At 42.0% G+C, this 26986-nt stretch overlaps 1 protein-coding gene and 1 long non-coding RNA gene across 3 annotated transcripts in view; one reads left to right on the top strand and one right to left on the bottom strand.

Moving 5' to 3' along the window:
- Nucleotides 1–17000, top strand: part of cemip2 (cell migration inducing hyaluronidase 2) — a 33700-nt gene extending 16700 nt beyond the window's left edge. For both annotated transcript variants that reach the window (XM_017451798.3, XM_017451797.3), the window contains exons 10-24: nt 831–900; nt 2550–2678; nt 3724–3812; nt 6500–6631; nt 6724–6759; nt 6916–7071; nt 7764–7941; nt 8846–9061; nt 9427–9638; nt 10456–10638; nt 11391–11613; nt 11957–12058; nt 12149–12294; nt 13431–13537; nt 13935–17000. In XM_017451798.3, coding sequence (XP_017307287.1) covers nt 831–900; nt 2550–2678; nt 3724–3812; nt 6500–6631; nt 6724–6759; nt 6916–7071; nt 7764–7941; nt 8846–9061; nt 9427–9638; nt 10456–10638; nt 11391–11613; nt 11957–12058; nt 12149–12294; nt 13431–13537; nt 13935–14122 — 2167 coding nt within the window. In that variant the 3' untranslated portion in view covers nt 14123–17000. The remainder of the gene's footprint in view (nt 1–830; nt 901–2549; nt 2679–3723; nt 3813–6499; nt 6632–6723; nt 6760–6915; nt 7072–7763; nt 7942–8845; nt 9062–9426; nt 9639–10455; nt 10639–11390; nt 11614–11956; nt 12059–12148; nt 12295–13430; nt 13538–13934) is intronic.
- Nucleotides 17001–24838: 7838 nt separating this feature from the next.
- On the bottom strand, nt 24839–26286 carry LOC108255675 (uncharacterized). Its single transcript, XR_001810150.3, has 3 exons — nt 26228–26286; nt 25239–25417; nt 24839–25165 (listed from the first exon to the last, which is right to left on the bottom strand). It is a non-coding gene; the product is annotated as an uncharacterized LOC108255675 (long non-coding RNA).
- Nucleotides 26287–26986: the final 700 nt, after the last annotated feature.

Here is a 26986-nt window from a genome sequence, read left to right as displayed (position 1 = left end):
CCTTCTCACCCTCCCTCACAGTATCTGTCTCTTCTTAGCTTTATTGTAATATGCCCATGTATGCGAGTATTCCACAGTGATTGCATTGATATTCAGTCCTGTGTGATACATTAACACTACCATTACCATGGTGCTAACAGAACACTGGAAATCTAGTGGAAAAGAGCACTATTATAAGCCTTGTTTAATTGGACAAACTCATGCTGCTCATAAACACGTGGACGTACAGACCGACATTTTCCAGGCATAACAAAGGAATTAATATAAGAACAGATAGCAAAGGATTCAGCAACAGTGTACAGAAAAATAACAATAATACTAATGATATTAGTTTCAAAACACGCGCTGAAGGCCGTTGGTTTGGTTTTACAGGCAGTAGAAACATTATGTAGAATAATCCCACCCCCATCTGGGCTTTTAAGGTAAAATATTCATCCTGGAGCGTGCTATAATATGCATTAAAACACACAGCTGGGTGATGTGTGTGTGTGTGTGTGTGTGTGTGTGTGTGTGATGAGGCTCATCTGATTGGAGATTTACTGAGATCTTAAAATATATACTACAGTACACGTACTTGTACTGAATTCATCAAGACATCCTGAAATGTGAAAGCACACATAGGTGATACACTCTTGGGGGGGATCGCGGCAGAAGAATTTGGGCCCGTGTGGAATTGAATTGATACGATCTCCGTTGTGAATTGAACAGTCCATACTCATATGATTCATTCATAAACACAGTGTATTGAAACAGTGAAGGATGCGCGCTGTCTACATGTGACTTTGTGTTAATGCTGTGTGTGTGTGTGTGTGTGTGTGTTTGCATTCTAGGGCCGTGTCGACGTTTTGGATCGCCAACCCAAACAACAATCTGATCAACAACGCAGCCGCCGGCTCACAGGTGAATTAAACCCGTCTATTAATGATCGCTGAAGAGAATGAACTGTAAGTTTATTATTTAAAATGAACAGACAGGAAGTCGGATTGTGATGAAGACTGACTTTCCATTCTGATTCAGTGTTCTGCAAACTTGAGTTATAACCAAAAGAATAAGCGATAACATTGAGGCCACGCCTCCTTTACTGAAGCTGACAGGCCACACAGGTCACGCCTCCTTTACTGAAGCTGACAGGCCACACAGGTCACGCCTCCTTTACTGAAGCTGACAGGCCACACAGGTCACGCCTCCTTTACTGAAGCTGACAGGCCACACAGGTCACGCCTCCTTTACTGAAGCTGACAGGCCACACAGGTCACGCCTCCTTTACTGAAGCTGACAGGCGACGCCTCCTTTACTGAAGCTGACAGGCACACAGGTCACGCCTCCTTTACTGAAGCTGACAGGCACACAGGTCACACCTCCTTTACTGAAGCTGACAGGCACACAGGTCACGCCTCCTTTACTGAAGTTGATGGGCACACAGGTCACGCCTCCTTTACTGAAGCTGACAGGCCACACAGGTCACGCCTCCTTTACTGAAGCTGACAGGCCACACAGGTCACGCCTCCTTTACTGAAGCTGACAGGCCACACAGGTCACGCCTCCTTTACTGAAGCTGACAGGCCACACAGGTCACGCCTCCTTTACTGAAGCTGACAGGCCACACAGGTCACGCCTCCTTTACTGAAGCTGACAGGCACACAGGTCACGCCTCCTTTACTGAAGCTGACAGGCCACACAGGTCACGCCTCCTTTACTGGAGCTGACAGGCCACACAGGTCACGCCTCCTTTACTGAAGCTGACAGGCGACGCCTCCTTTACTGAAGTTGACAGGCCACACAGGTCACGCCTCCTTTACTGAAGCTGACAGGCCACACAGGTCACGCCTCCTTTACTGAAGCTGACAGGCCACACAGGTCACGCCTCCTTTACTGAAGCTGACAGGCCACGCCTCTTTTACTGAAACTGACCCATCTCCTTTACTGAGGTCCAGAGGCCACGCCTCACTCACTATAATAACATACTATCCTGAGTTAAAATGTGTTATGCTGCAGTATATTTATATTAATAAAGCTAATCTCATCGGGTTGCAGTAGGATTTAAAGTCCTGTGGGTGTAATATTGCCTGGTATTATATGAGATTATGAGGTTGCTGCCTACATTCCACTTGTTTATTAAAATTTTATTTGGCAGTAAAATTCGTTTTGCATTCCAATTCCAGTTGCTCGGTGCTTTATGAGCAGAAGGTTATGTAAACACAGGCATGTGGCATCAGTTTATCCCACAGTTATTACCGTGTAGGAACGCTCAGGACAGGAGAGAGATGAAGAGAGGGACAGAGAAGGAAAGGGAGAAAACGTTGGTGGAAACGTTGACATGCGTAAAGAGCCATACGATTATGATTATAATAAACGATGAGGTAGGAAGTGTGTGTGTGTGTGTGTGTCCCAGTTTCTCCTACTCCCTGTGTTTGGCTGTCGTACTTGGTGATCTCCTCCTCAAAATATTTAGTGTAAAAGCTGATTCGGAGGCTTTTCTTTTTTTTTTTTTTAACTAAGTTAAAAAATCTTCAAGCGAGAGTATGACTTGTTGTTCTTTCTCTGCCTAGGACGCAGGAATTTGGTACATCTTTCACAATTCCTCGACAGGAGACTCTCATGGGCTCGTAACTGAGACCAAAGCTGAACTCACTCCGCTGGGGATTTTCTACAACAACAGAGTTCATTCCAACTTCAAGGTAAAAAAAAAACAAACCAAAAAAAAACGGTGCTCGAGAACCAACTAAAGCAGCTCGGATTTCAGTCCGTCTTTACTGCGACACTCCATGATGAACGTCACGACCTCCACCGTCGAATCGATCGGAGATTGTATTTGTGGTGGTGCACAAACTAGCCATCTCTTTTGTTTGCTGGAAACGCGCCACTGTTTTATAATGGAACCGGATGGCAGTTCCTCCAAGTGCGCACACACACACACACACACACACTCACACACACTTTATAACAGTCCTCTGTTTCCAGTGTGCATTAACACCTCAGGAAACGGAAACGCTGTAACTAAGCCGTCTTTGTCCACAGGTAATAAACTGAGGAGGAGCTCCGAGTGGATTTGGCAGACACTTCAGTTTATGCGTATTACTGAAAACAAAATGTAGTGTAATCATATTTATGATTTAAATCCTGTAATGTGAACATCTGAAAGAAAGCTGCGAACGTTAAATCACTCGGACGTTTTTTTTTTTTTTTTTTTTTTTTAAACCATTGATCGTTTTCTTCTGTTCCCCATGTGACCCTGATGTATGTCTTGTGCCGTGTCCTGTTTTGCAATGCTTCTGCAGATGTGAACAAGTTTAAAACAGTCCCAAACTCTCAACTAGGTGTGTCACGGTTAGTCATGGTGTATGATCAGATCAGTTACCTCACCGCTGACTTTTCCAAAATACAGATTAAAATGCGCTTTTTTTTTTCTTCTTCTTTTAAAAAAAAAAAAAAAAACTTGATCAAGTTCCTTAGTTCAGTGTTTCTCATCCCTTTTGTGTTCAGCTGCAACTCCCCTCTGGACTCTCTGTGCCAATTAACACTACACCTCAGTTTCTCCGCGCAGGGAAAGCAACGGCGCTGAAATCCTCTGGCTGCCTAATCTGCTTCTGTTGTGATCATGTTACACTGCTACCTCTGCTGCCACGCCGATCGCGTTCATAACTTTATCATACAGTGCGTCAAGTTTTCTAATCGTGTAAACACATATTAAAATAAGCGACGTGGTTGCTGTTTGTCCTCCAGGCGGGGCTTTTTATCGACAAAGGAGTGAAGACGAGCAACGCCAGCGCTGCAGATCCTCGCGAGTATCTCTGCCTCGACAACAACGCCAGGTCTGACCCCGATCACGCTTCACACCGATACACAAAATGATCAACGTCTGTATATCCTAACTCGTAGGACTGGGTAAATACAGCAAAGTCTCAACAGCTAGAAGCTCTTCACACTCTGATTGGCCGGTTGAGAAACCAGCCAATGGAAAGTAAAGATGAACATCACGTAATGGTTGACACTTGTGAAGAGTAAAATTTTTTTTATATATATATATATATGATACATTGTACTATACTGTATACTCTATACCCCAATCAGCCATAACATTAAAACCACCTGCCTAATAATTGTGTAGGTTCCCTCCCCTTGTGCTACCAGAACAGCTCTGACCCGTCGAGACCTGGACTCCACAAGACCTCTGAAGGCGTGCTGTGGTTTCTGGCACCAAGACGTTAGCAGCAGATCCTTAAAGTCCTGTAAGCTGCGAGGTGGGGCCTCCGTGGATCGGACTTGTTTGTCCAGGACGTCCCACAGACGCTCGATCGGATTGAGGTCTGGGGAATTTGGAGGCCGAGTCAACACCCTGAACCCTTTGTCATGTTCCTCAAACCGTTCCTGAACAATTTTTAGAGTGTGTCAGGGCGCATTATCCTGCTGAAAGAGCTCAATGTCGTTAGAGAATGATGGTCACGTGAGCACTGTAGGAGCTTTCAGTGGTGGGCAGGGGGTCAGCATGGGCACTCTGACCGGTCTTCAGCTACGCAGCAAGCTGTGATGCACTGTGTCCTTCGTTGGACCACTTGTGATAGGTTGTAACCACTGCATACCGGGAACACCCTACAAGACCGGCTGTTTCGGAGCTGACCCAGTCGTCTAGCCATCACAATTTGGCCCTTGTCGGACTCACTCGGATACATACGCTCGCCCATTTTTCCTGCTTCCAGCACATCAACAAGAGCTGACAACTTCGAGAACTGTCTGTTCACGTGCCGTGTAACATCTCACCCCTTGACACACGCCACTGTAACAAGATAATCCACGTTATTCACTTCACCTGTCAGTGATTTTAGAGTTATGGCTGATCAGCGCACGGTACATGTCAGGCTGTGGACAAACTTGAAAAAAAATCATACACCTCTACTTTAAGACCATAAATATGTATGACTTTTCACTCTTTCGGTTGTATAATAAGCCAGTTTAACAAACACAGGAGTAAAAACGGTCAAGTCTATCTAAAGATTGTCCAAAAACTTGCTAGTGAAGTGCGATTTCATCACGCCGTCCATGTCACTTTGATCAAGGCGGTGGATAGCTGCGTGCCGCAGTGAAGCGGACGCAGTCCTAATCCCAACAGTTAGTAATCAGATCAGACAGAAATGTGTCTTTGGTGTTTTAATACCGAGCCAGTACGAAGAAAAACATCCAGCATACTATGGTTAGACGGAAAACAGGAAGGAAACCGAGAGGAAGGAAAGTAAATTTCACAGAATCTGAGTGAGAAGTGATGCTATAAGAAGTAACTGATAAAACTGAGTTGATTTTTAAGAGCATCACCAAGAGCACACAAAATAATCTAGAGAAAGTTTCTGAATGATGACTACAGTCTGCACTACGGATGTCACGTAGTAGATTCTAGTAGTCGGTACCGATACCACCAAAAGTACACGATACTCGATTCCAAAGTCGACACCACGGTGTGGTATGAAAATAAAATGGAAAAAAAAAATTTAATTACAAACTCTCCTGGAGGACATCCTCCTCTGGCTGATACTGGCAAAAAGAGAGAGAGAGAGATTACTACATGTATCTGACAGGACCCGGGCTGAATGGAGATGCATGGTGGCCCATTAGGAGGCCGTTTATAACATTGCAATGTGTTAGCGTCGTTAACAAATAACTGGCTATCGCTAACATCACATGGAGCGTAACGTTAGCTGGTTTCACAGCAACAATGCAGCTGCCTCAAACAAACATAATATAGGACCGTCTTTCAGGAGCGTCGCCGAACTCCAGGTGTTTCCTCGCTTTGTTTGAAATGAACGATAACATCAATTATATGTTTGTTGTCATCCGCCTCGAATGCGAAGTACTTACATATTCCATACCACCTTTCCTCTCAACGAGTCGCGGCGGAGCTAAACTTCTGTAGTTTTTCCCGTGTGCTCGTAGTTGTTGTTGTTGTTCTTCACCACTTGTGGGCTGACTAAAACACTTGCACGTATTTGCTGCCCCCTTCAGTTCCGGAAGAATCGCAACCTCGGTACCTCCATTAAAAACGGTACCAACTCTACTCCAGAATAACAAGTACCGTCACGTTTTAAGAATGTTGGTACCGAAGTATCGGTTCTCGTGACATCCCTAGTCTAGACATCCCTAGACTAGACTACGTGCAGTTGCATCTCATTGAGTGTTTATTATGATCTATATTTATAGATCATATAGTGTAAAATCATACTCTTAATTCCATGGGGTATTTGATCGATTTTAATATGCACGTGTTTATGTATACACCTGAGAGACGTGGGCAGTGTTGACTGTAAAGACACCTCAGTGTAGATGGACTTTCCTTTGCACTCACTCATTATGAAGTGTGTGTAAGTAAACAGAAAATCCTCAAGGCCTCCTGTTACACTGACTTCTCTCTGTGTGTGTGAATCACAGGTATGCATGAACTCGGCTTACGGCCTGACTAATTTGTATCGTGTGTGTGTGTGTGTGTGTGTGTGTGTGTGTGTGTGGGGCTCAGGTTTCGTCCCCATGAGAACTCTGACCCGACCAGGTTACGCGTGGCTGCTCTCATCGACACGCTGATCTCTTTTAAGAACAACGACCTCGGTGCCTGGATCCGTGGCGGTGACATCATCATAAGGAACTCTGGGTTGGTGACATCATCATCATGAAAAAAAAAAAAAGAGCAATGTGATGTGTGTGTGTGTGTATAAATAAACTTTTTAATTTTTTTGGCCACAGATTTGCAGACAATGGTGTCGGACTGTCATTTGCAAGGTACTTTCTCTGTGTGTGTGTGCGCGTGCGTGTGTCACTGCGGGTGGACGAGGGGGGCGGCAGGTGACATCATTTAAGAAATATTTCTTTCTTTCTTTCTTTCTTTCTTTCTTTATTTCCCGTGTGTGTGTGTGTGTGTGTGTGTGTGTGTGTCAGTGATGGCAGTTACCCTAAGGACGTGGGCTCCAGTCAGGAGGTGTCCGAGTCCATATTTGTGGGCGAGAGCGGGAACCGCGGCACCAACGGAGGACAGAATAAATACTGGGGTGTTGGAGGGGTGGATGGCAATCCGAGGACACTGCCCCGAAACAAGTGAGACGCGTAGCTCTCAACATCTGTATTAAATGAGAGAAAAAGAGATGAACCTCTGTTCCGCTGCAGTAAGGGCGTCGGTGTTCGCAATTAATGCCCAGATCCAAATTTTTGTACAAAATAAGAGAAATAGCTGCGAAATCTTGAAAAATCTCTTGGTGCGTCAAGCTTTTCACGTTGTAGCCGTCACGTGACACTTCCTGCCTGTTTGGAACGCGTTGGTGGATTGACAGATTTCCTCTTCTGTCCCTGAAGAGTTTCCTGTGGATAAAAACAAAGTTGCAGCTGTACCGTTAAGTGTTACAAAACCTCGACACTGGAGACTCCTTCCATAAATGTTAAACAGACATCTCCTTCACCACATAAAGGATTGTTTTTATTTTACTGTTAAAGAATAATCATCCCCTAATCGATTTATTAGTCTTACATTAAATTAGATTTAGTCCCCATCATTATCACGAATGATGTTACTATAGAAACAACCACTTAATAGAATGAGTGCATTAATATAAACCGTGCAGCTGGCCCTGTTGTCAGAGCTGCTGTTATAGAAAATGAAATCAACTCGTCCTGACCAATCAGACGACAGCTCTCTCGTTCGTTTAACCTACAACCTCTCTCATTTCAGAATTTCAGAGCTAGAAGGCGGAGTTTTATGACCTCACACGGGTGGGTGTGTTTCTCTTGTACAGGACGTTCCCCATTCGCGGGTTTCAGATCTACGACGGACCGGTGCGGCTGATGAGGAGCACGTTCAGGTCGTACACGCCGACTCCGGACCGTTTCACCACTGCTGTGGGCTTCAGCCTCAAAAACGCCTGGCAGCTCACGCCGAGGAACAACCTGTCCTCGCTGTCCTTCCTGCCCAGCGTAAGTCTCTTACACACCCACACACTCGCAGAGATAACGTGTAAAAACCCTGTTGTGTCTCAAATGTCATACTGTTCACGACGCACTATACACTAACAACCTGGTTTGTATAAGGGAACATCTAAAAAAAAAAAAAAAAAAAAAAAAAAAAAACAAACATTTTGTATGAATTAAATGAAAGCGGCAAATCTCTGTGCGTCGTTAAATTGCACCAAAACGTCTGGCGTGTTTTCAACCTTTCACAACAAATATGAATCCACAGCGCCATCTGGAGGCTTTGGCCCTTCAGTGTCCAACAGTGCGAGCTATATGTTTCACAGTATTAGCACATCATCCCCATTTCAATCGGGCACCACTTTTACGTTTGTAAACAGTAATTGTGTGAAAGTAAAAAAATAAAAATAAAAAACTAACTATTTAAATTTATTTTGGTCCAAGAGTTAAAAACTTGGGTTATAATTAGATCAAGAACTAAAATTGACCAATCCCATTGGTAAAGCACCGAGTCTGCATTTTATCATCTAAGAAATATGACTATAGTGCGGCGTTTCCTCTGTCAGAGGAGTACTGAAAGATTAATAAACACTGTTATGAAATGAAATCCGGAAGTCAACAGTCTAAGGGCATCGCCTGTCATTTTCTAGTGGTGGTGTTCTTTCCCATAACCTTCCTGTAACCCGTGTTTAATGTGTGTATTACAAATCGGCAGAAATGATGTGTGTGTTTTCCCAGTGCAGGCGATCTGTTAGACAGCAAGGCTCAGAAAATACACTTGGTTTGTTTTTAATATGCAGCTATGCCTTACACGTGTGCGACAATCCACATTTGTCACGCACACAATTAAAGGACCCAGAGAAACCTTTATGGAGTTTATGAGCCATTTCAACACCCCCCGTGTATCCAGGTGACCCTTAGGGCGTTTTTTGGCCGTCCTGGTCAGTGGTTTGAGGACAACGATTTGGACGGGGACAAAAACTCGATCTTTCACGACCTGGATGGCTCGGTGAGCGGCTACCCCGACGTGTACGTGGTGAGAGCGGACAACTTCCTGCTCCAACACCGTGACTGTGTGAAGGTGCCGCAGTGGAACGGGTGTGTGTGCAGCGGTCGCTACGCTCAGGTGAGTAGAAAAACAAGATCTCTTGGTCACAGACGTTATGTACTGTTCCAAATACAATATCGTTCACGGAGTCTAATAATGCAAGAAATAAACAAAAACACTGTTTGGACTTGCGCTCTAAGAATTCGTTATACAAAACCCGTGCGTTTTAATATCCTGCCAGCTTTCAAGATTGTAGTAACCAAATATTTAGCGCTAGTATTAGGGACGGACAATATGTGACGACATGAATCGGTTGTTCCTTATCGCCCACTTTGTGCAGTGCGACTTAAGAACTTGAAATGAGGATCAAATGAAAAGTTCCAGAAAATTTCCAGAAATAATATAAATAATACTCCTTATTTCACGGCATTTTTGTTTTCTAGGTGTACATAAAGACGCAAGGCGTGCCCAACCTGAGCCTGTCAATCATCAGGGACGAGTATCCTGATAAGCCCTTGGTGTTGAGGGGCATTAACAGCCAGACTGCACTGTCGCAGCAGTACCAGCCCGTTCTGATGCTGAGCAAGAGCTACACGCTGCACTGGAACGGCCGTGCACCGAAAGAAATCGTCCTCTTACTCGCCAACTTCGACCCGTAAGCACTGAAACACACTGACTGACTCGGATCCTCAGAAATCCCCACCTTTTTGTCCTGAATTTGCAGATGGATTCAGTGACTAGATTTTCACACGAAGCAGTCTCAGTGATGTCACGCAATCTACGAGGCACCATTTATTTACTCCGTCTCACAGCACAACGTGGTCTAACGCTGGGTTTCTGTAATCCGTTGCCCTGCACAGTTTCGAGGTTCAGGACCTGCATGATTTGGGTCAGGTGTGTTCGAACCCGTGCAGAGCAGTGTGTCTTTTTCAATACAAGCGATAAATGACTAGATCTGGAGAGGGAATTCTGCTCTCCCACTCATCTCCTCATCATTAGATGCTAGTTATGCAGATAGCGCACATCCTAAAGTGAACGTTTTAGATTTGATTGAGGAGAAAAAAAACAAACATTTACAGCTAACTGACAATAAATAACTCGTAACTTTTTTGCCTAAAGCAACTCTGTTGGTTTTCTTGGCAAAGCAATGTTTTTTATTATTATTATTAATAATTTATTTTTAAATCTAGTTAAATGTTGTGTGGGTACCAATACAACATTGTGTTCTATATCTAATTAATGAGGATATTAAGAAAAAAAGAACAGGATCCAGGTTGCATTTGTGAAGGCCAGACCAATCATGTGTAGTGTTTTCAACAATATATATATAATTAAGTGTATTATTATTATTATTATTATTATTATTATTATTATTATTGATGGTCTAATTCAGCCTTGAAAATCAAATTAAGAAGTGATTATTTATTTATGATGGCCCTAAACACTAAAAATCTGTTGTGGTGGTGTTGTAGAGGCGACTGGGCGCTCTTTGGCCTCTGCTACCCTCCAGACACGGTCTTCCAGGTGATGTCGGATATTTATGACCGCCAGAACAACGTGTTCGATGGATTGGAGGACTACGGCCCCGTCTCCTCCCTGGCCGAACTGGAAAAGCACAGACAGGACAGGAAGTACTTTTTCGACCGGGACGCTGGGTAAGGGTCTCAGACAGGCCTCGATGTGAAATATAGGCCATAACGTAGGGGTAAAGGGTCACAGGCACGGCTATGAAGAGTCAACGTGTTTGAAAAGTCCAGATTGTTACGGAAGACCTGTTCTCAATACATTTTTTTTTGTAGCATTGAAGACTTTTAGACATCAACGTTTTGCAAAAAATAAAAAAAAAAACAATTTTCCACATGCCCTGTGATTAAACTCTGAGCTAGTGCTGAGGCAACTGTGGAAGTGTCTCAAATTTCAATTACATAAGTAATCCAATTAGGAGAATCCATCCTGTCTGTCTAATTAAACAGGATTATCTGATTAAAAGGTGATATTCGCTGAGCTCTGGAGGAGACTGCGGGTGACGTCTAACCTTTTATAAATAACCTAACGAGAGTTTTTTTTTTTTGCTGAATTTAATAATGTTCAATATAATCTAGTATTAAAACGACTGGTATGATGACTATCCAAGTCACTACTAGGGTTTTTCTAAACATCACAACATGCTTATCTTCTCATTTAAAAAAAAAAAAAAAAAAAAAAAAAAAAAAAAAAAAGGGTTGTGGAGAGGAGTGCTCTTTGCCCTTTAGTTGAAACACCATTCTTTCTACCTTTTCAAAGCGTAGGCCACTGTAACGTTACTGGTGTACCTCTTTCAGGTTTGTGTATCACAGTATAGCACTATACATACCGTATACACTGTAATAACCCATGACAGATGAGATGATTTTTCGCTCCTCTTCAGTTTGCTGTGGTTGTACACTCGGGCACGGCATCCCCGTAACGGCCACAGTTACTGCTCTACCCGAGGCTGCGAGCGGGTGAAGATCATTGCCACCATGAGCACCAAACAGACAACATGTAACTGCACCGCTGCTGCTTACCCCAAGTACACCAAGGATCCCAGTGCATCAGTGCCCATGCCTGCGCCAGTCACACAGCCCTGCAACAAATGTGGAGCCTCAAAGGTGTTCATTCACAATACGCTTCACTTGCTGCATTACTCCACTACCAAATCACTGTCATGTAAGAGGAATAGAATACTTTAGGGCATGCAGTTATATGAAAATAATCAACTTCCATGTGGCTTTATGTCCTGCTGCATCACACCACCCTGTTGTTGATTGATTTAACCGCATGCTAATGTGTCAGTCCTTATTTATATCTTAAGTGTATTTATTTATTTGTTTATTTTTTAAAAAAGACGCAAATGAAGTAAAAGCAATCCCATGCACTAGGCCTGAACAGACCGTCCCCTGTTTCTAAAGGCTTTTATAACCTGTAACAACTCTCGTGTTTGTCTTTGTGCAGCTGGTCTTCTCCAGTGACCCGTGGAACAGCTACCTCCAAACACAGATCAAATCCCTCAGTGTCGCCGATGAGCAGAAGAACGACACGCGAGCCTTCATCACTGTGAGTAGCGGCAGTTTAACCTGTAACATGTACAAACAAAACTAAACGATCTGGCTGAAGAACTAATATGGGTTTATTCATTTTGTTTAGGTAAACTCCAAACAGTTCAACCTCAGTAAAACCGGCTTCCTCGCCGTCACCGTGGACGCCTGCACCGGCAAAGTCCTCAAGAACGTGTTTTTTCTAAAGCGGGACTCCAAAATGGAGCAGTACTTCAGAGCTGAAATTCCAGCACGGTGAGATGTATTCCAGCACGGCCATAATCTAAAACTGATCAGTACACCGACACCGTGTGAGTTTTACTGGGACACAATTCCATCTTTCCGCTATTTCCATAAAGCTACATACAGAACGAATTACACTAGACTGATTGGGACACTGTGCAGTGCTGTTTCCGATGCTGTACTGTATGTAAATACTGTGTGTACACCAGCAGTCAAACATTAAACTGGACCAGAGAGTGAAGAAAAAAGCCGGTCTGCTCAGTGTATTGTGGGAGCTCCTTCAAGCCTGTTGGAAAATCATCATGAAGCTGGTTGACAGAATCCCAAGAGTTAGCATCGCTCTAAAATGCACCTTTCGGGCTCCTGGTCCAGTCCTGAGCTCGAGATACTGTCCTGTCCTATCCTATTTAATAGGAACACCTACTCATTCGTGCAGATCTCCAGTCAGCCTAACACGTGGCAGCAGTACAATGCAGACAATCCTTCAGATACAGGTCGAGACCTGCAGTTAACGTTCAAACATCAGAATCGAGGGGAAAAACAAGTGCGACTTTAACCATCGTGTCGTCGTTGCTGCCAGATGAACTGGTTAGTATTTCAGAAACCGCTGATCTCTTGGGATTTTCACACACAATATTCTCTGGAGTTGGAGTAAACCCGCCCATCTGGTACTTCTAACCGTACTTTACGCTACACTCTCGGTGACTATTCTCCATTTGAGTGGCTTTATTTTTAGTCTAAACCTCTCGACAGCGAGCGAGCGATGTGTTGCGGCTGGATGAAGTTTTAGTTTTTTTTTTTTTTTTTTTTTTTTTTTTAAAAGAGGTTTCAAACCGCTTGGACTACTTGTGTTGGCAAAACTTCTGTTGGAGCCACTGAGGACGATCTTAACCAATTCAGCTGAGAATAACATGTACCGTCTTCCTCTGACCCAAATCAACTTCCTGCAACCCAGTTTGCATCTCTGCCCATTTTTGTGAATCTGTGGAGGCCTCCTGAGCCACAGTTTTAGCAATTTTAAATAAAAAAACTATATTCACTCTGACTATAAAATAGGCTGTAACAAACCAACAGTACTATCAAGAGTTATTTACTTTGTGATGGAAATGTTTTAAAAATAAATAAATAAAAAAATCAAATCTCCCCAGGTCGATTGTCCTGCTGGCCTCAAGAGGACAACCTGATGAGTTTGCTGGTGTTGCGCAGTGTCTCGTCCCCCTGGGAGCGGCCAAAGTTGCAGACCTGCAAGGGAAAGGTTTGTTGTGAATGATGAACAGTAATTCTCTTACCATATATAAAATGTTGAAATTTCACAAATCATCATAAAATGGCCTTCAACGAGAATAAAGTACCAAGTATTCAATTAAGAGCGCAGAATAAAAGTGTACAGCGGCGCAGAAAAGTATTTTTTCATTCTTCAGGACACGCCCAAACGTCTTCATACGAGGACGACAGGTTTATTTTCACTACAGTTTTACATTCCTAGTCTTCCCCTTGGGATGCAGGTTCTCATGAGGGAATGTGTTGGTGTGCTACAGAGTCTGCTAATTATCTAGTGTGTTGGAGACAAAAAAAACAACTTGATTGCCATTTGGAACGCGGTTCTTTGGACTGCTGACAGATCTCGGTCTTTTCTCTTTTTTTTCCATCAGGGAGTCTGTCGTTTTTTGGCTTCCAGGGAGCATCGTCGCCTCCACCCTGGGTCTCCCTTCAGGTGAATCGGGGTCAAGAGGTCATAGAAAAATATATCCCGCTCTCCCTCGATGAATATTCGTGCACTCGAGACGCGGAGAAACCACAACGGAAAGATCTAGAACTGCTGGGGAAAGCTCGGAGTTAAGACCGTACAATGTGAACACAACAGGCAAAAGATTGAATGTGAATTTATGAACTGTTATTTATTTATGGCGAACAAAAACACCTTTTTTTTGGTGGGGGAGGGGTATTTTATAGAGTACACTGTGTGTTTGTGAGTGTGTGTGTGTTGTCCTGTGTTTGTATTTTGTCTCTAATGGCACCGAGTGTTGCACTTTCAGGAAATTCAACCAAACCATCAGCAGGAAAGATCCAAATCAAACCGTACAGCAACAGCAGGAAATTTTTTTAAAAAAAAATCCCATTTGACTGCTTGTGGAAGGAGCGTAAATTCTGGAGCCGAAACATTTCAACGGTCGAAACAGGTGGAAAAGCGGTTAAATCGCCAAAAGAAGTAGAAAAACAAACACTTCATGGGCATGAACGTGTAACGCAAACGCTTGCACAGTAGACAAACAGGAAACACACTTAAGCATCCAAACAAATGACGCCAACCAAAACAAGTGGGAAACACAAACACTTAACCAGACAAGACAAGTAGAAATCCAACACTTGACCAGTTTGAACTCGTTAAGAGAGAGGATGGAGTCAGGGACGGTGTTTCAGGGTAGGTTTCAGTTGAATCTAACCTCAGAGCCGTTTTAAGAAAACGTCTTCAACACTAGAACGCACGGAAGACGTCGTAAGCAGCCGTTGTGATGGTGGTTATTTTCCAGTGTACCGTATAAAGAGTGTCATGGCGGCGTGGGCTTCGTCTTCCCATTACGGAGTGCGAGCGTGCTTCGATTTCACTCTGAGAAACGACTGCGGCGTGGCTTCCAAACGCGAGAACGTATTATTAAAGAGTAAAGTTAACGGCGTTCTCTGCGACGTGCAGCTAGAGGTTGTATTTCATTTCGGTCAGTAATCACCAACAACGTTCCTGCAGATCTTCCTTCTTAAAGAATTCCCTAATCCAACACAGCAGTAGATCCGAGTTCTGCTCTTCATCCAAATCCAATCTGATGTACACCAGATTCAATAAGCGTAATCATTCCAGACAGACTTACTGCGTTCTTTCCTTCTCAATACAGCTATATTAATAATTCAGTACGCGGTCTGAATCATCATTCTGTACCGTCGCTGTATTGAGCTTCTATAACTGCGACTCCCATGCTGACTCCCTGGTGATGATCAGTGATCAGTGATGAGTGATGTAGACCCCTGGAGAGGACGTTTAAAAAGTTCCGCTTACAGTGATGCCAGTGGAGGCGACGGTGCTGTCTCTCACATCCCCATGATAACCTTTTAATTAAAGATCCCGGTCCATAGCGGAGGATCATGAACTCGAACGTCTTGAACTGAGCTGGGGAATTTTGTGAACAGGGCCCAGGTTATCGGGAGCAGGTTGTGTTGGATTCGGAAACGGAAACGTGTATGAACGGAGATCTTTTGCGACGGTGCTGGTGACTAGGTTAGCCAAGTTGTTGATTTTTATATAGAGCTGTCTTACTAAATGCTAATTAGGCAGCAGGCTGTTACTAAATGCGCAACAAATAAGGCAGATATATAATGCTCAGTTGAGATGAGTGACTTCTTCGTGACGCGGTATTTGTTTAAATGGATTTGAATAATAACTGCTGTCAAACACTAGTGTTTTTTAAGATAGCCTTAAACGCTCTCCTCTGCACACAAACCCATCTTAAAAGACATCACTGTATCTATACTTGAGCTTTCTTCACCGCTCGGGTTTTGTTGGATTCACTCCTCCATCTTGTTTTCTACGTTTATTTATTATTCTGTCATTTCTCGTCGGACAGTACAGAACCGTTAAAAGAACTGCTGCTCGGAAACACTTCCCGACCGAACGTAAACGTCTCATAGTAGGCATGTGCTGACGTTAAACTTCACATCCTGGTCGCTGCCAAAGGTTTTCGTTTCAAAATGTGTCTTTAACTTAACAGAAAGAAGTAGAAACATGTATTAACGGGAAATGCTGGCTTTACATTCGTGACGAATTTAGGAATTTCAGAAGACTGCTATCTATATGCTTTTATTTCAAGAGTCAAAAAAAAGCCACCCACTCGGTCAGTCTCCAATCACCACATTTTAAAGTATCCACAATAACTATCATCTGTATTGAACATGTGTACACCACAGCCATTTGAGAATTAAATGAACGTCGTGGAACGGCTACGAAACAAGTTATACGTTATAACAGTTACCAACAGTCATTTCCTCACAAGCCTCTCTCTCTCTCTGTCTCTCTCTGTTTGTCTCTGTGTGTGTGTTAAGAGAGAAAAATAAAACAGGTTGTCATGTTACTGAGAAACTGCCACGTGCAAACTTGTGGGAAACCTTAGTTACAGCCTTACCTCCGTGCTGGCACTGGAGACTCCTTAACTGTTTCTTTACAGGAAACTCTGACCAATCAGACGCGAGTATTCAGCAGCGATGGTGTATAACTGATTATCGGAGCATACCTAAGAGTATTTACAATACAGTATATCTCACTGTGCTGGAGCGGGACGCTTCATACAACCCAGATGCTCACTGTGCTCGTGCCAGACCTGAAATGAACATACTGTTAGAGTGCCTAAGAACAAAACCCGTCACCTTTCTGATGTCTTCAGCGTTCCTTTTCTAGTAAATTAAATGCCACATTGTTTGTATTGCTTTAGGGAAACCTGCCTGCTTGTTAACCACTGTATTGTTAAAGATAGCTCTATGATAGTTGTTGTAAAAAGGTGTTGGGTTTTGTAGTGGTCTAAAGAAGCGTGCCGCATGTGTGAGGGGCTTGTGAACCGTATACGAGTGCCTTTTGCCTTTTTCCCCAAGTATTATTTTATACATGTTCAGATGAAAGGTTTGTTTTCTATAGTACTGCTTTTATGCTGCAATTTTGATAAAACATTTATACCTTCTCGTGCGTGTCATTTTTGTGAAAGTGTTAGATTTGACCAAAACAACCTTCTTTACTCTGTCTTTTGATCCAATGTGTGAGGATATTTAAAATAATATGCTCCAGTTTAACAAGTTCGATCGTTATCATTTTGCTCATAACTTTGAGAGGCCACTCGGACTTTCGACGGTATTGACACAAGCTGAAGTTAACAACCTTTTTTGGTTCAGATTTATAAATGAGTCACTTTTAATACTACTGGCTTAAATGCAATATTATTAGTACACGTATTTACATAAGCTCCGGCAAAGATGTCCTCTCCGTGCACTTTACGGACAGAATGCAAGAATAACATCCATCCATCTTCTACCGCTTACTCCTTTTAAGGGTCACGGGGAACCTGGAGCCAATATAACATGAAGTGTTAAAAACAAATGTATGAACTTTTCTGTTGGCAACCCAAATTCCATAAAATAGCCCTTTTTCTGTTAAAAAAAAAAATGCTTTATGTAATGAGGTCACTTCCTGTTGCAGCCTCTTTTCTGTCGTAGAAGTTGGGATCAACACGTTCATGCATATCGCACTTTTACTCGCCACTTGATGTTTATATAAAAACATAAACGGGCAGAATTTAAAGGCCACTGAAAGACAGTGCACTGAATTAATATGTACCAGTTTTTAAAAATCATTTTTAAACCTCTGTGACTCTTTCATGTAAAACATATTTCATACAGATTACTGCCGGACAGCGTGTTGCAGCCTTACGCGGTCACAGCTTGTATGGTTCGACACCTCGGACCTTGTTTGAAGTGGACCGTGTGTATTATTGTGCCTGTTGCACCGGTCTAGATTTCCTGGAATCGTTCAGTCTATAGATAAGTAAGCAATAAAACAGTTAGGGGTGCGCTGTTTATAGGAAAGTATCACCCCACGAAGTGTTTTATTACTCTTATACCACACACAACAACTAACTAACACTTATTTTGTATTTATGAATGAGCAAGTCCTACTTTTGATGTTTGTTGTTACATTTAATTCATCAAACGAGTCGGTTCTTGTTATCACTTATGTTCCGTAAATGTTACGAATGCATATGCTGAGGGTTTAAGTGTAGGTTCCGTTTTAATTATCGGCACACGCGGACGGTGTGCGCTGCGAGGGAAATTCCACTGTAGTGCAGGATCACCACTGGGGGGCAGAGTGGTGTCTCTCAAAGGAATTGTCTTCTCACCTCCAGTCACTTACAAACCTCTCCCTTTCTCGGTCGCACGACACAACAGGTCTTCAATTCTGACCAAATTATCTTCTGCATTACCTGCTAGGCGTGAGTAGACTGCAGAGCGAGTTATTCATTTGATTTATTAATTCCTGAATGGATGCTGACAGGCGGTCCGCTGCGGCTCCATCAGGCCTCGTTGCTCACGTTTCGCCTGCTGTTGCCGCCTTGCTTTGACAGCTACATTCCCCCACGTACGGACTGAATCCTAGATCCGGCACCTGTTTTACCTGTAGAGACCTAGAAAGGGAGCTCATGTACTATTTCTTTGACATTGACACGCGAGCTAGTGAGAATTTCTAAGACCCTTGCCCTTCGTTAAATATTATATTTCTTAAATGTATATATATATATATATATATATATATAAAAAGTATGCTGTCATTCTTTAATAAATGCAGAACTGTAACAGATGGCACGTTGCTGATGTAAAGGGGAAATAAAACACTTTGGGGCAGTAAGATCAACCTCATCGTTGATTACATCCTATACCTGCGTGCCCCAAAGTATTTTATTCCAGATCTTGCCCATTTCCCAATTGTACAACCGTTAACATAACTACTAGACTGAAGTAGTCTTTAATATTAATAGTATTGTATGTGTTCAGTATCTTCTGAGAGTTTGTAAAGTGGCTTGAATCGTAAAAAACTGATTAGTTGCTCCATTAACAATCACCATGGTGCGTACTGGCAAAATATTACCTGCTTCTAAGTGCTTTCTTAAGCTTTTCTTTCAGGATTTCTGTCGCAATAAACAAAGCAGCAGACCCCTCATGATTGCCATCAATAATACGTTTCACCAACATGGGGCATTGTGGGTAATACCACTACCTAGCACCTGGCATAAGTGCAGATGACGTGCAGGTTACGCCTTTGTGTTGTTGTGGAAATAGGCCACTCGTGATCGCTGCATGAACTCACGTGCTAAAGTGTTCAAATACACGTTCATAAAAAGTACTAAAGTGTCAATCAGGCTTTAAATTTATATAAACGTAGCTTCTGACACAACCGGCCTCCTGTGGGTTACAGATAAACCTGGGCTTTTGTTGAAAATTTGCCAAAATACGTTTGTAAAGCTTTTTTTTTTTTCTTTCTCTTTATTCCTCTACAAAGCACAGTCGCTGTTCTGATAAAACAGAACTAGCGTTTCATTTCCCAGCATGCTTTTCTTGACTGTAATGAAGGCTTAACACAAAGCTCTACAGGAACCTATATTAAAGCAAAAGGCACACCGTGTCTTTCAGGGATTATGGCCAAATTAACTTTGCGGTCAGGTGAACGGCTTTAAGTCGTGGCAAACTTGATCAGCAATGCTGTACCCGGCGTGTCCTAAACCACACACTACTCTACTAAATAGTGTAGTCCTGTAGTATGCTATTGTAAATAGACAGGCAAACTTTATTCCATGGCTACATCTGGAACTGCATACCATAATAATAATAATAATAATAATAATAATAATAATAATACATTTAATACTAAATAAGTTAATATATCAGAAATATGGATGCAGTGGGAGTCTTAAACTCAGCAAAAGTATTCTGATTCATTCTGAACTGAACGTTAGCTTACGTGCTAACAGGTTGGGAAAAGTTTGATGGGGTAACGTTAAGGAAAAAACGTGTTGGGAAAAAGGTCGTGACAGCTCGAGAGACGGCCGTGGTCTCACTCCAGTGTATGGGAAATTAGCGGATTTCCGATTCTTGTGAGGTTTAGGGGCCATTCACATTCAGCGCCTAGAAACGCGTGGAAAACGCTTGCGCTCCTGTGGTGTCTGCCGTTGCTTAGTGACGAGGAAGTTTTAGCACAGGATGGTTTTACAGCACCGCAAATCCCTGCAGAAGCTCTGCTACTAGGTTTATTTATGAAGAGGGACAAAAAAAACGTCGTTGGGCGCACCCCACTCTTCAATCACGTAGAAAACATGGAGAATTTCGCCAACTAATCCAACCGCTCCGTGAGATTCAAAGCCTATTTCAGAGTGGACAAAGAGAAAGGGTGAAGCTGATTGGTCGGTTCTTGTCACATGACCTGCGGTGCACTTGCGGAATTCTGAAAAGTTGGGATTTTCCATCTTGAAAAAAGGAGCGCGTCACACAGCATGAGCGCATCTACATGTAATATAATGAATAAAAGAACACGCCCTTATTGTGCTTCCAGTCCCCCCCCCCAAAAAAATCGGATCTACACAATTCACGTAAATGACATATTTTGATTCAAAATAAAAGCCGCAAAGGGACTGGTTTGCAGGTATGAGGATGGCAGACTGAAGTGGAAACGTCCAAGACAAGGTTTTTCAGTAGCGTCCTGACCACTGCCTTTAACACCCCCAAAAAACCAGGGATAGAAAATACGGACTGAAGAATCAGATGGCCTTTTTTTCCCCTTGCTGTCAAACGTAATATAACGGAACATAAACAACAGACACTTTTAAGAATAATTGGACTGACATGAGAAAAGCATCTATTGCCAATAAACTGCTGCATGAAGAGACCGAATTGCAATTCTCACATTAATCACAGCAAATGTAACGTCTACCTTCATTATACAGAAGCTTATAAAATAGCACTTGATCCAGCCCATTTGCATTCTTTTATTTAGGGCTGCAACTCGAGATTATTTTTCTTCTTCAATTAATCGGATGAAAAAAAGAAAAAAAAAAAAAAAACAGACTTTCAATACCGTTTTTTTGTTTCTTTAAAATAAAATCCACAAACTGAGTGTTACAAATATAATCTTCAGACTAAAACTTTACATTAAACAACTGATCGTCCGATTTTATTTATATATGCACAAAAAACACTGATAATTCTAAATTAATACAGTTTCACTTTCACTGCACGTTACGGTTTCGGTCACTCACTGCCTACTGCCGCACTTTTAATTTATTTATTCATTTTCATATGATTCATTTACATGTCATTCATTTTCATGTGATTCATTTTCATGTGACTCATTCATGTGATACATTTACATGATTTACTTTCATGTGATACATTTACATGTGATTCATTTTCATGTGATACATTTACATGTGATTCCTATTCATGTGATTCATTTTCATGTGATTCATTTAAGGATTTGCTTCTCTTTAAATCCAGTTTTAGACTGTGATATTACAAAGGTCTTTCCAGATTATTACTTGCCACTCTGTATGAGATAACCCCAGTAAAACTGCCTGAATTCTATAATATAATTTGTTCACCATGTTAGGTTTAAATCCTCTGAAAACAGATTCGCAATTGAATAACATTACTCCGTTCCAATTCACATCCTTCAAAGCATTGGCATGTTTTGTTTACTCTCACAGTCCCCCAAACTCTCACTACTGCCTCACTAATATGGTTTTATTCTATTTACTTTGATCATAGCGTTTTATTTTGACATTACGGATCTTCCCTGCACCACCACTGTTCATCACCGCGTCTACATTGCGAGCGAGGAGCAACACAGCCTCGTTCCCTCACGTTATAATTAAGGACATCGCAAGTGCGCAATTACAGCATGTAGTGACAAACTGAACCCCTTAAGCACACTTTTACTAAAATAACAAAATGTTTGTTTATGCACTCTCCTCGAAAGGAAACAAGCGTCCAGTTGAATACGCTGGCCGAGAATTCATCTGCTATACTTACAGCTCATTTTTAGTTTATTCATAAATTTCGAAATAAATTGAAAAAAAAAATTCACTCCTTGTCTCAGATTAAGACGCAGATTAAAGTTGTCACATTTATGTATTTAATATTCACCTCAAATGGCATTCCATACAGTTTAAAGATTTTTACAGCCCAGAACATGATTGAGTGTGATATACTTCACACTTGTGATTACATCAAACTGTCAGACAGTAGCACTGAACTTAACACTTCTTGTATCATGCAAGATAAACGCACTCAAGTCTTACTCAAACTCAGCCCCCTGTTGTGCGTATCTCTTGCTAGCTTTGAAACAGCGATACATACTGTAGTTCTGAATACTGATGACTGAATTTCCACTTACTTTCAGAGTCCTTTTTGACTTCACTTTGTGCATTTTTACAGATAACAGTGCTATACCTTGTTAGAAAACACAAACAAATGAGTTTTAGATGCAATGCTAAACTGGAGGCTATAATCCATTTTAGATCTATGTTAGCATTGTATTTCCAGTGGAACACTGCATACTGAGCATGTCTTAGCTGATCAATGTTGGGTTAAAGCAACGTTTAACTTTTTTCTTCTGAAATGTTGCTTGAAGATCGTAATATCCCCCCCAATGACTACATCCTTCATTTTAGGCCCCACATTTTGCATACATGCTAACATCAGGGCTATTAGGAAGCTTGTTAAGTCTGTTTGTTGTATTATGCTGGTGAATATGGCTGACTTTGTACTTGTGTGTGTGTGGTAGTCGAGGATGTTCCCGCATAGCCCAGGCATGGGGTTGTGAATAATTAAGCAGCCGTGAAAGCAGCAGAAGGGGGCGCTGCCATGGCGACAACCTCCTGTGGCACTGGCACTTGGTGGGGTAATGTAAATTCTGCCACCTCTAATGTCAACCAAGGATTTAATAAAACACACAGACTACTCCATTCATCCTGCAAAAAATAAATCTGATTTCTCCCGCTGAAGATCTTGGAGATTATGTGCGCAGGAGATTCCTGGTTGGCTTCACGTGGCACAATTTAGAGGAGTTTTCCCCCTAATGTACTAATTTCTTTATGTTCTCATTTCAAATATTTACTACAAGTAAAACGATGCTGTAAAATACTAAATAATTAATCTTTAAAAAATAAAACCTGAGGCTAAAATAAAAGTGAGAATGGCAGGTTTAATAATCGGAGCCAAAGAGCAATTATCTTTCCATGAGTTTAGTTTATATTGGTAATGAAGATGATGATGATGATGATGATGATGATGATATGTAAGGAAGATACTGTTCTAGGAAAATAATCAACGAGAGGGTGGTGTGATGCAGCCCAAGAAAAATGAGATTTAAGGTTACCACCCTGAAGTCGACTGTTCGACTGGGAGAATTCACCCAGGACTGGATGCCAGTCCATCGCAGGGCAAAACAGACAAGCTGTTATTGTTTAATTACTTAATCTCACGCCAGCACAGTGTGAGTATGTGGTATATGAGTTTGTGGTGTGCTAGATATAGTACGCAGTACACACACTGTACAACATTTTTTGAAGCAGAGGATTATGGTCTTATGCCAAATTACTTGATTAATTCAAGGAAATGTTTTAGCCCTACATTTAGAACCTAGCAAGAATCCCTTCTCTTCTCCCCAGGAAAGAACCTATTACAGTTATGGCTGCGCCGCGACTCAGTACGACCATGCCAGCTGGAAATGTAGACCGTTGAAGATGGGCCTGATGCCATGCTCTCATACCAGGCTTGACTCATCATGTTCACACTGAACTGCATCCCTCACGCGACCTGCGGATGCTCTAATCAGAAAAATAATCATAAATAAATAAATAAATGTAACTGTTGATAGACTGCTCAGTGATGAGGTTTATAGATGATGGATTTTATTGCCCGTTGCCATGGAGCCATTCGTCGTGTGTGGGTTCGGTGTTGCTCCATTTGGTCCTCTGATGGGTTATGGATTTTTTTTTTTTTTTTTTTTTTTAGGTGGTTAGAAAAAACAACCCACCCTCTCTCAGTGCTGATTGGATTTCAGCATCATTTAAGGCCTTCAGCTCGTTCGCTTTCACTCTGCCTCTCTTGATTCATTTCAGCTCGTGTGGCTAATGTATCTGAGTCATCTAATTATGGATCTCACTAGACACAATCATCACCAGTTTCACTCTCGATGGCATCTTTAAAATGCTTCGGCAAAGGCAACCGTTTAGGAAATGATATCACAGTAAGCACATTTTGCTTTCTGCTTTACTTTATCTCATCACTCATAGTTTTGCAGTGATATCAAAAAAAAAAATAAATCCACGATTCAATTTTACTAAACGGAACTTCAGCTGGTATTGTAGCTGGGATTCCCTATATATAAGGTTATATTAAGTGTTTATGTTACATATCCCAAATATATGGACACTTTGGAATTGTAAGGCTTTATCCGAGATTTAAAGATATGTGAATTGCTGTTCTACAAACTCTCTATTAGCTAGTCACTTTAACTGGATTCTTATACAGCAGTTACAAGGTCACACGGGTTTATATGAACGCACTCATTTTTATAAGCTTCGTTAAGTGTTAACAGGAACACGCACTATTTTGCGGACGTTCCACAACACTGAGTAACTAATACGAAGCAAGTGCGTGTGGGAGACACAGTACGTATACATGTGTAAATTTATCACGGGTCGTCCACTTTATTGCCAGGAATACAATACTGCCCGAGTGGAGATGGTAGATTTTCTCAGCAGGTGTGTGTGTGTGTCTGTGTCTGTGCCTTAGATCAATAAACAATTATACAATATCTTGAACCCTGCTGCTGATAAAGAACTGTCCCCCGGGCCTTCATTAGATGCGTCAACATAGGCTCATGAACACTTCTATAAGGCAAGACAAGATCTGGTAGAAAATCCTGTGTGTATATATATATATAAATATAAAAATCAACAGTAACACTCAAACTTCTACAGTTCTTGAATTATTTGGCTTCAGCGCCACTTCTATGGCTTTAGGGTCTATCCGGACACCTTCGACTTCAGCGTTTACCATTCAGGCCATCGAGCATATACTTAAATACATATAATTTTTTGGTTTGTTATGGTTCAGATGACCTCAGACTCACTACGCTCTTCTTGTAACCCTTCATGCATCCGATGTGTCAGAAGCTTCATCTGAGATTCGGCCACCGTGATGTTTAGGCAGTAAACCTCGTTTCCTGAATAGAAACAGTTGAGGAACGGCCTGGCTCTCCGCAGTGGGACGCCACCTGTACCGGCGGTAACAGACCTGCCTGGTGTTGAGATGGTGGGGGTTTACACGTGGATTACACGTATGCATGTGTGTGAGTGTGTTCTTGTCCATACCTCTCAGAGAAGAGTGAATGTCATCGATGTTTGCTGGTGAATGTCTCTGTGCGTGGAAGTCTGTCTGACCAGGGTGGTTGGAGAGGAGTCTGAATAGCGGTGGTCAAGATGAGTGAAGGTCAAGTCGTCAAGCAGTTCATCAAGGCACTGACCCCAACAGTGACTGCTCTCAGACCGAACTGGACCAGCAACAAGTGGATCAAGCAAGATGCAGGTTTACATTAAGGGCATTTGGCAGACACCTTTATCCAGAGTGACTTACATTTATATCACTGAGCAGTTCAGGGTTAAGGGCCTTGCTTTGACCTTACTCACAACCTTCCTATGAGAAGTTTTAAACTCCCAAGGTCTTAAACATCGAGTTACCATTTCCCCCTGACTTCACAACATTCCTCTTACTTGTTTAGTCACTATTCTTTCCTTATTTTTGCTGTCAATGACAACTTTTTTGCAGCAATTTGCATCTCCTTAACGTGACACCAAACGATTCATAAACAGACACAGAAACTGAATGACAGCTAAAGCATTATTGTGACACACTTTCTCCTAACACACGCTTCTTCACATACACACACTCATTTATAGGCTGTTAAAGGCTTAATCATGCACCTAAGATGGCGGACCCGACAGAAAATGTACAAAATGGCGCGTATATAATTTTACAACAGAACTCAGTCTGCTGTTTACGACAACGTAAAATCACGTTAAAACGCGTTACAAGACATTTTCATGTCACGTGAACATTTACAAACTCACTTTTCTTTCCCACATCAAAGAAGTTTCTAGAAGTTACTGCTGTAACCATGACCGGAAGGCTGATTAGCAACCAGAGCTAAGATGGCATTTAAGTAAAAAAAAAAAAAAAAAAAAAAAAAAAAAACTATACGGGAGACCTGTTACAGTCGAACAAGAGTATTACAAAACACTTCACTGACTATTTATATTAGTGTTAAAACAACCTAAAACGTTTATTAATTATTTTTGAGTACCTGTGGATCAGAGAAGAGCTTATTCAGCGTTTGTTTACGAAAAGGTCTTATTAATGAACTGCGCATGCGCAGTGCATGTTGGCTACGCTTTCTAATTGATGCACGAGGCGTAGAAGCGCCACCTACTGTCTAAATGGTGTAATTCCACATTGGACAAAGTATAAGCTTCAAAGTGCAGGTCGAAATATTTCTACTAAGAAAAATAAGCGGTTGTTTATCTTCCTGTCACTTTTTCAGCCCACCACATGCACAACAGTGTGACCTCATATCAAATATTGATGCAGTTTTCATATGCTAGTCGAATCACTTTGAAGGTCACGGCCGGCGATGTGATGAATTGTGGGTTTGAGGGTCTGTTCTGTCTTACGTAAGGCCTCGGTGATGGAGGAACATGGATGTGTTTTGTTCATCCAGAATTTTCTGGCTACGACGGATTGCGAGGCGAACCGAATGCAAGCCGAGGGCTGCGCTACGGTTGGCAAAGCATGGAAACGAACAGGAAGGGGGGGGGGCAGACGTGGTGAAATTTAAAAGGGTATCTTAAAATTGAGAGAAGCTAGAATCAAGTTAGTGATGATAGAGCACGTAAATGACATTAAGGTAAATCAAACACTAGATGTTTGGTTTCCCAGATGTTTCTTCTCTTAGTTTTGTGCTGAAGCAACAAGACTGACCACTAATAGAAGTTCACTGAGATGCATGGTATACACTCTCTCCCCTGTCAATCAACACTAGTCAGTTGTATGCATCTGTGAGCTC

The sequence above is a fragment of the Ictalurus punctatus genome, chromosome 22, assembly GCF_001660625.3.
Source record: "Ictalurus punctatus breed USDA103 chromosome 22, Coco_2.0, whole genome shotgun sequence".
NCBI lineage: Eukaryota > Metazoa > Chordata > Actinopteri > Siluriformes > Ictaluridae > Ictalurus > Ictalurus punctatus.
This window is presented reverse-complemented; position numbering and strand designations above follow the sequence as displayed.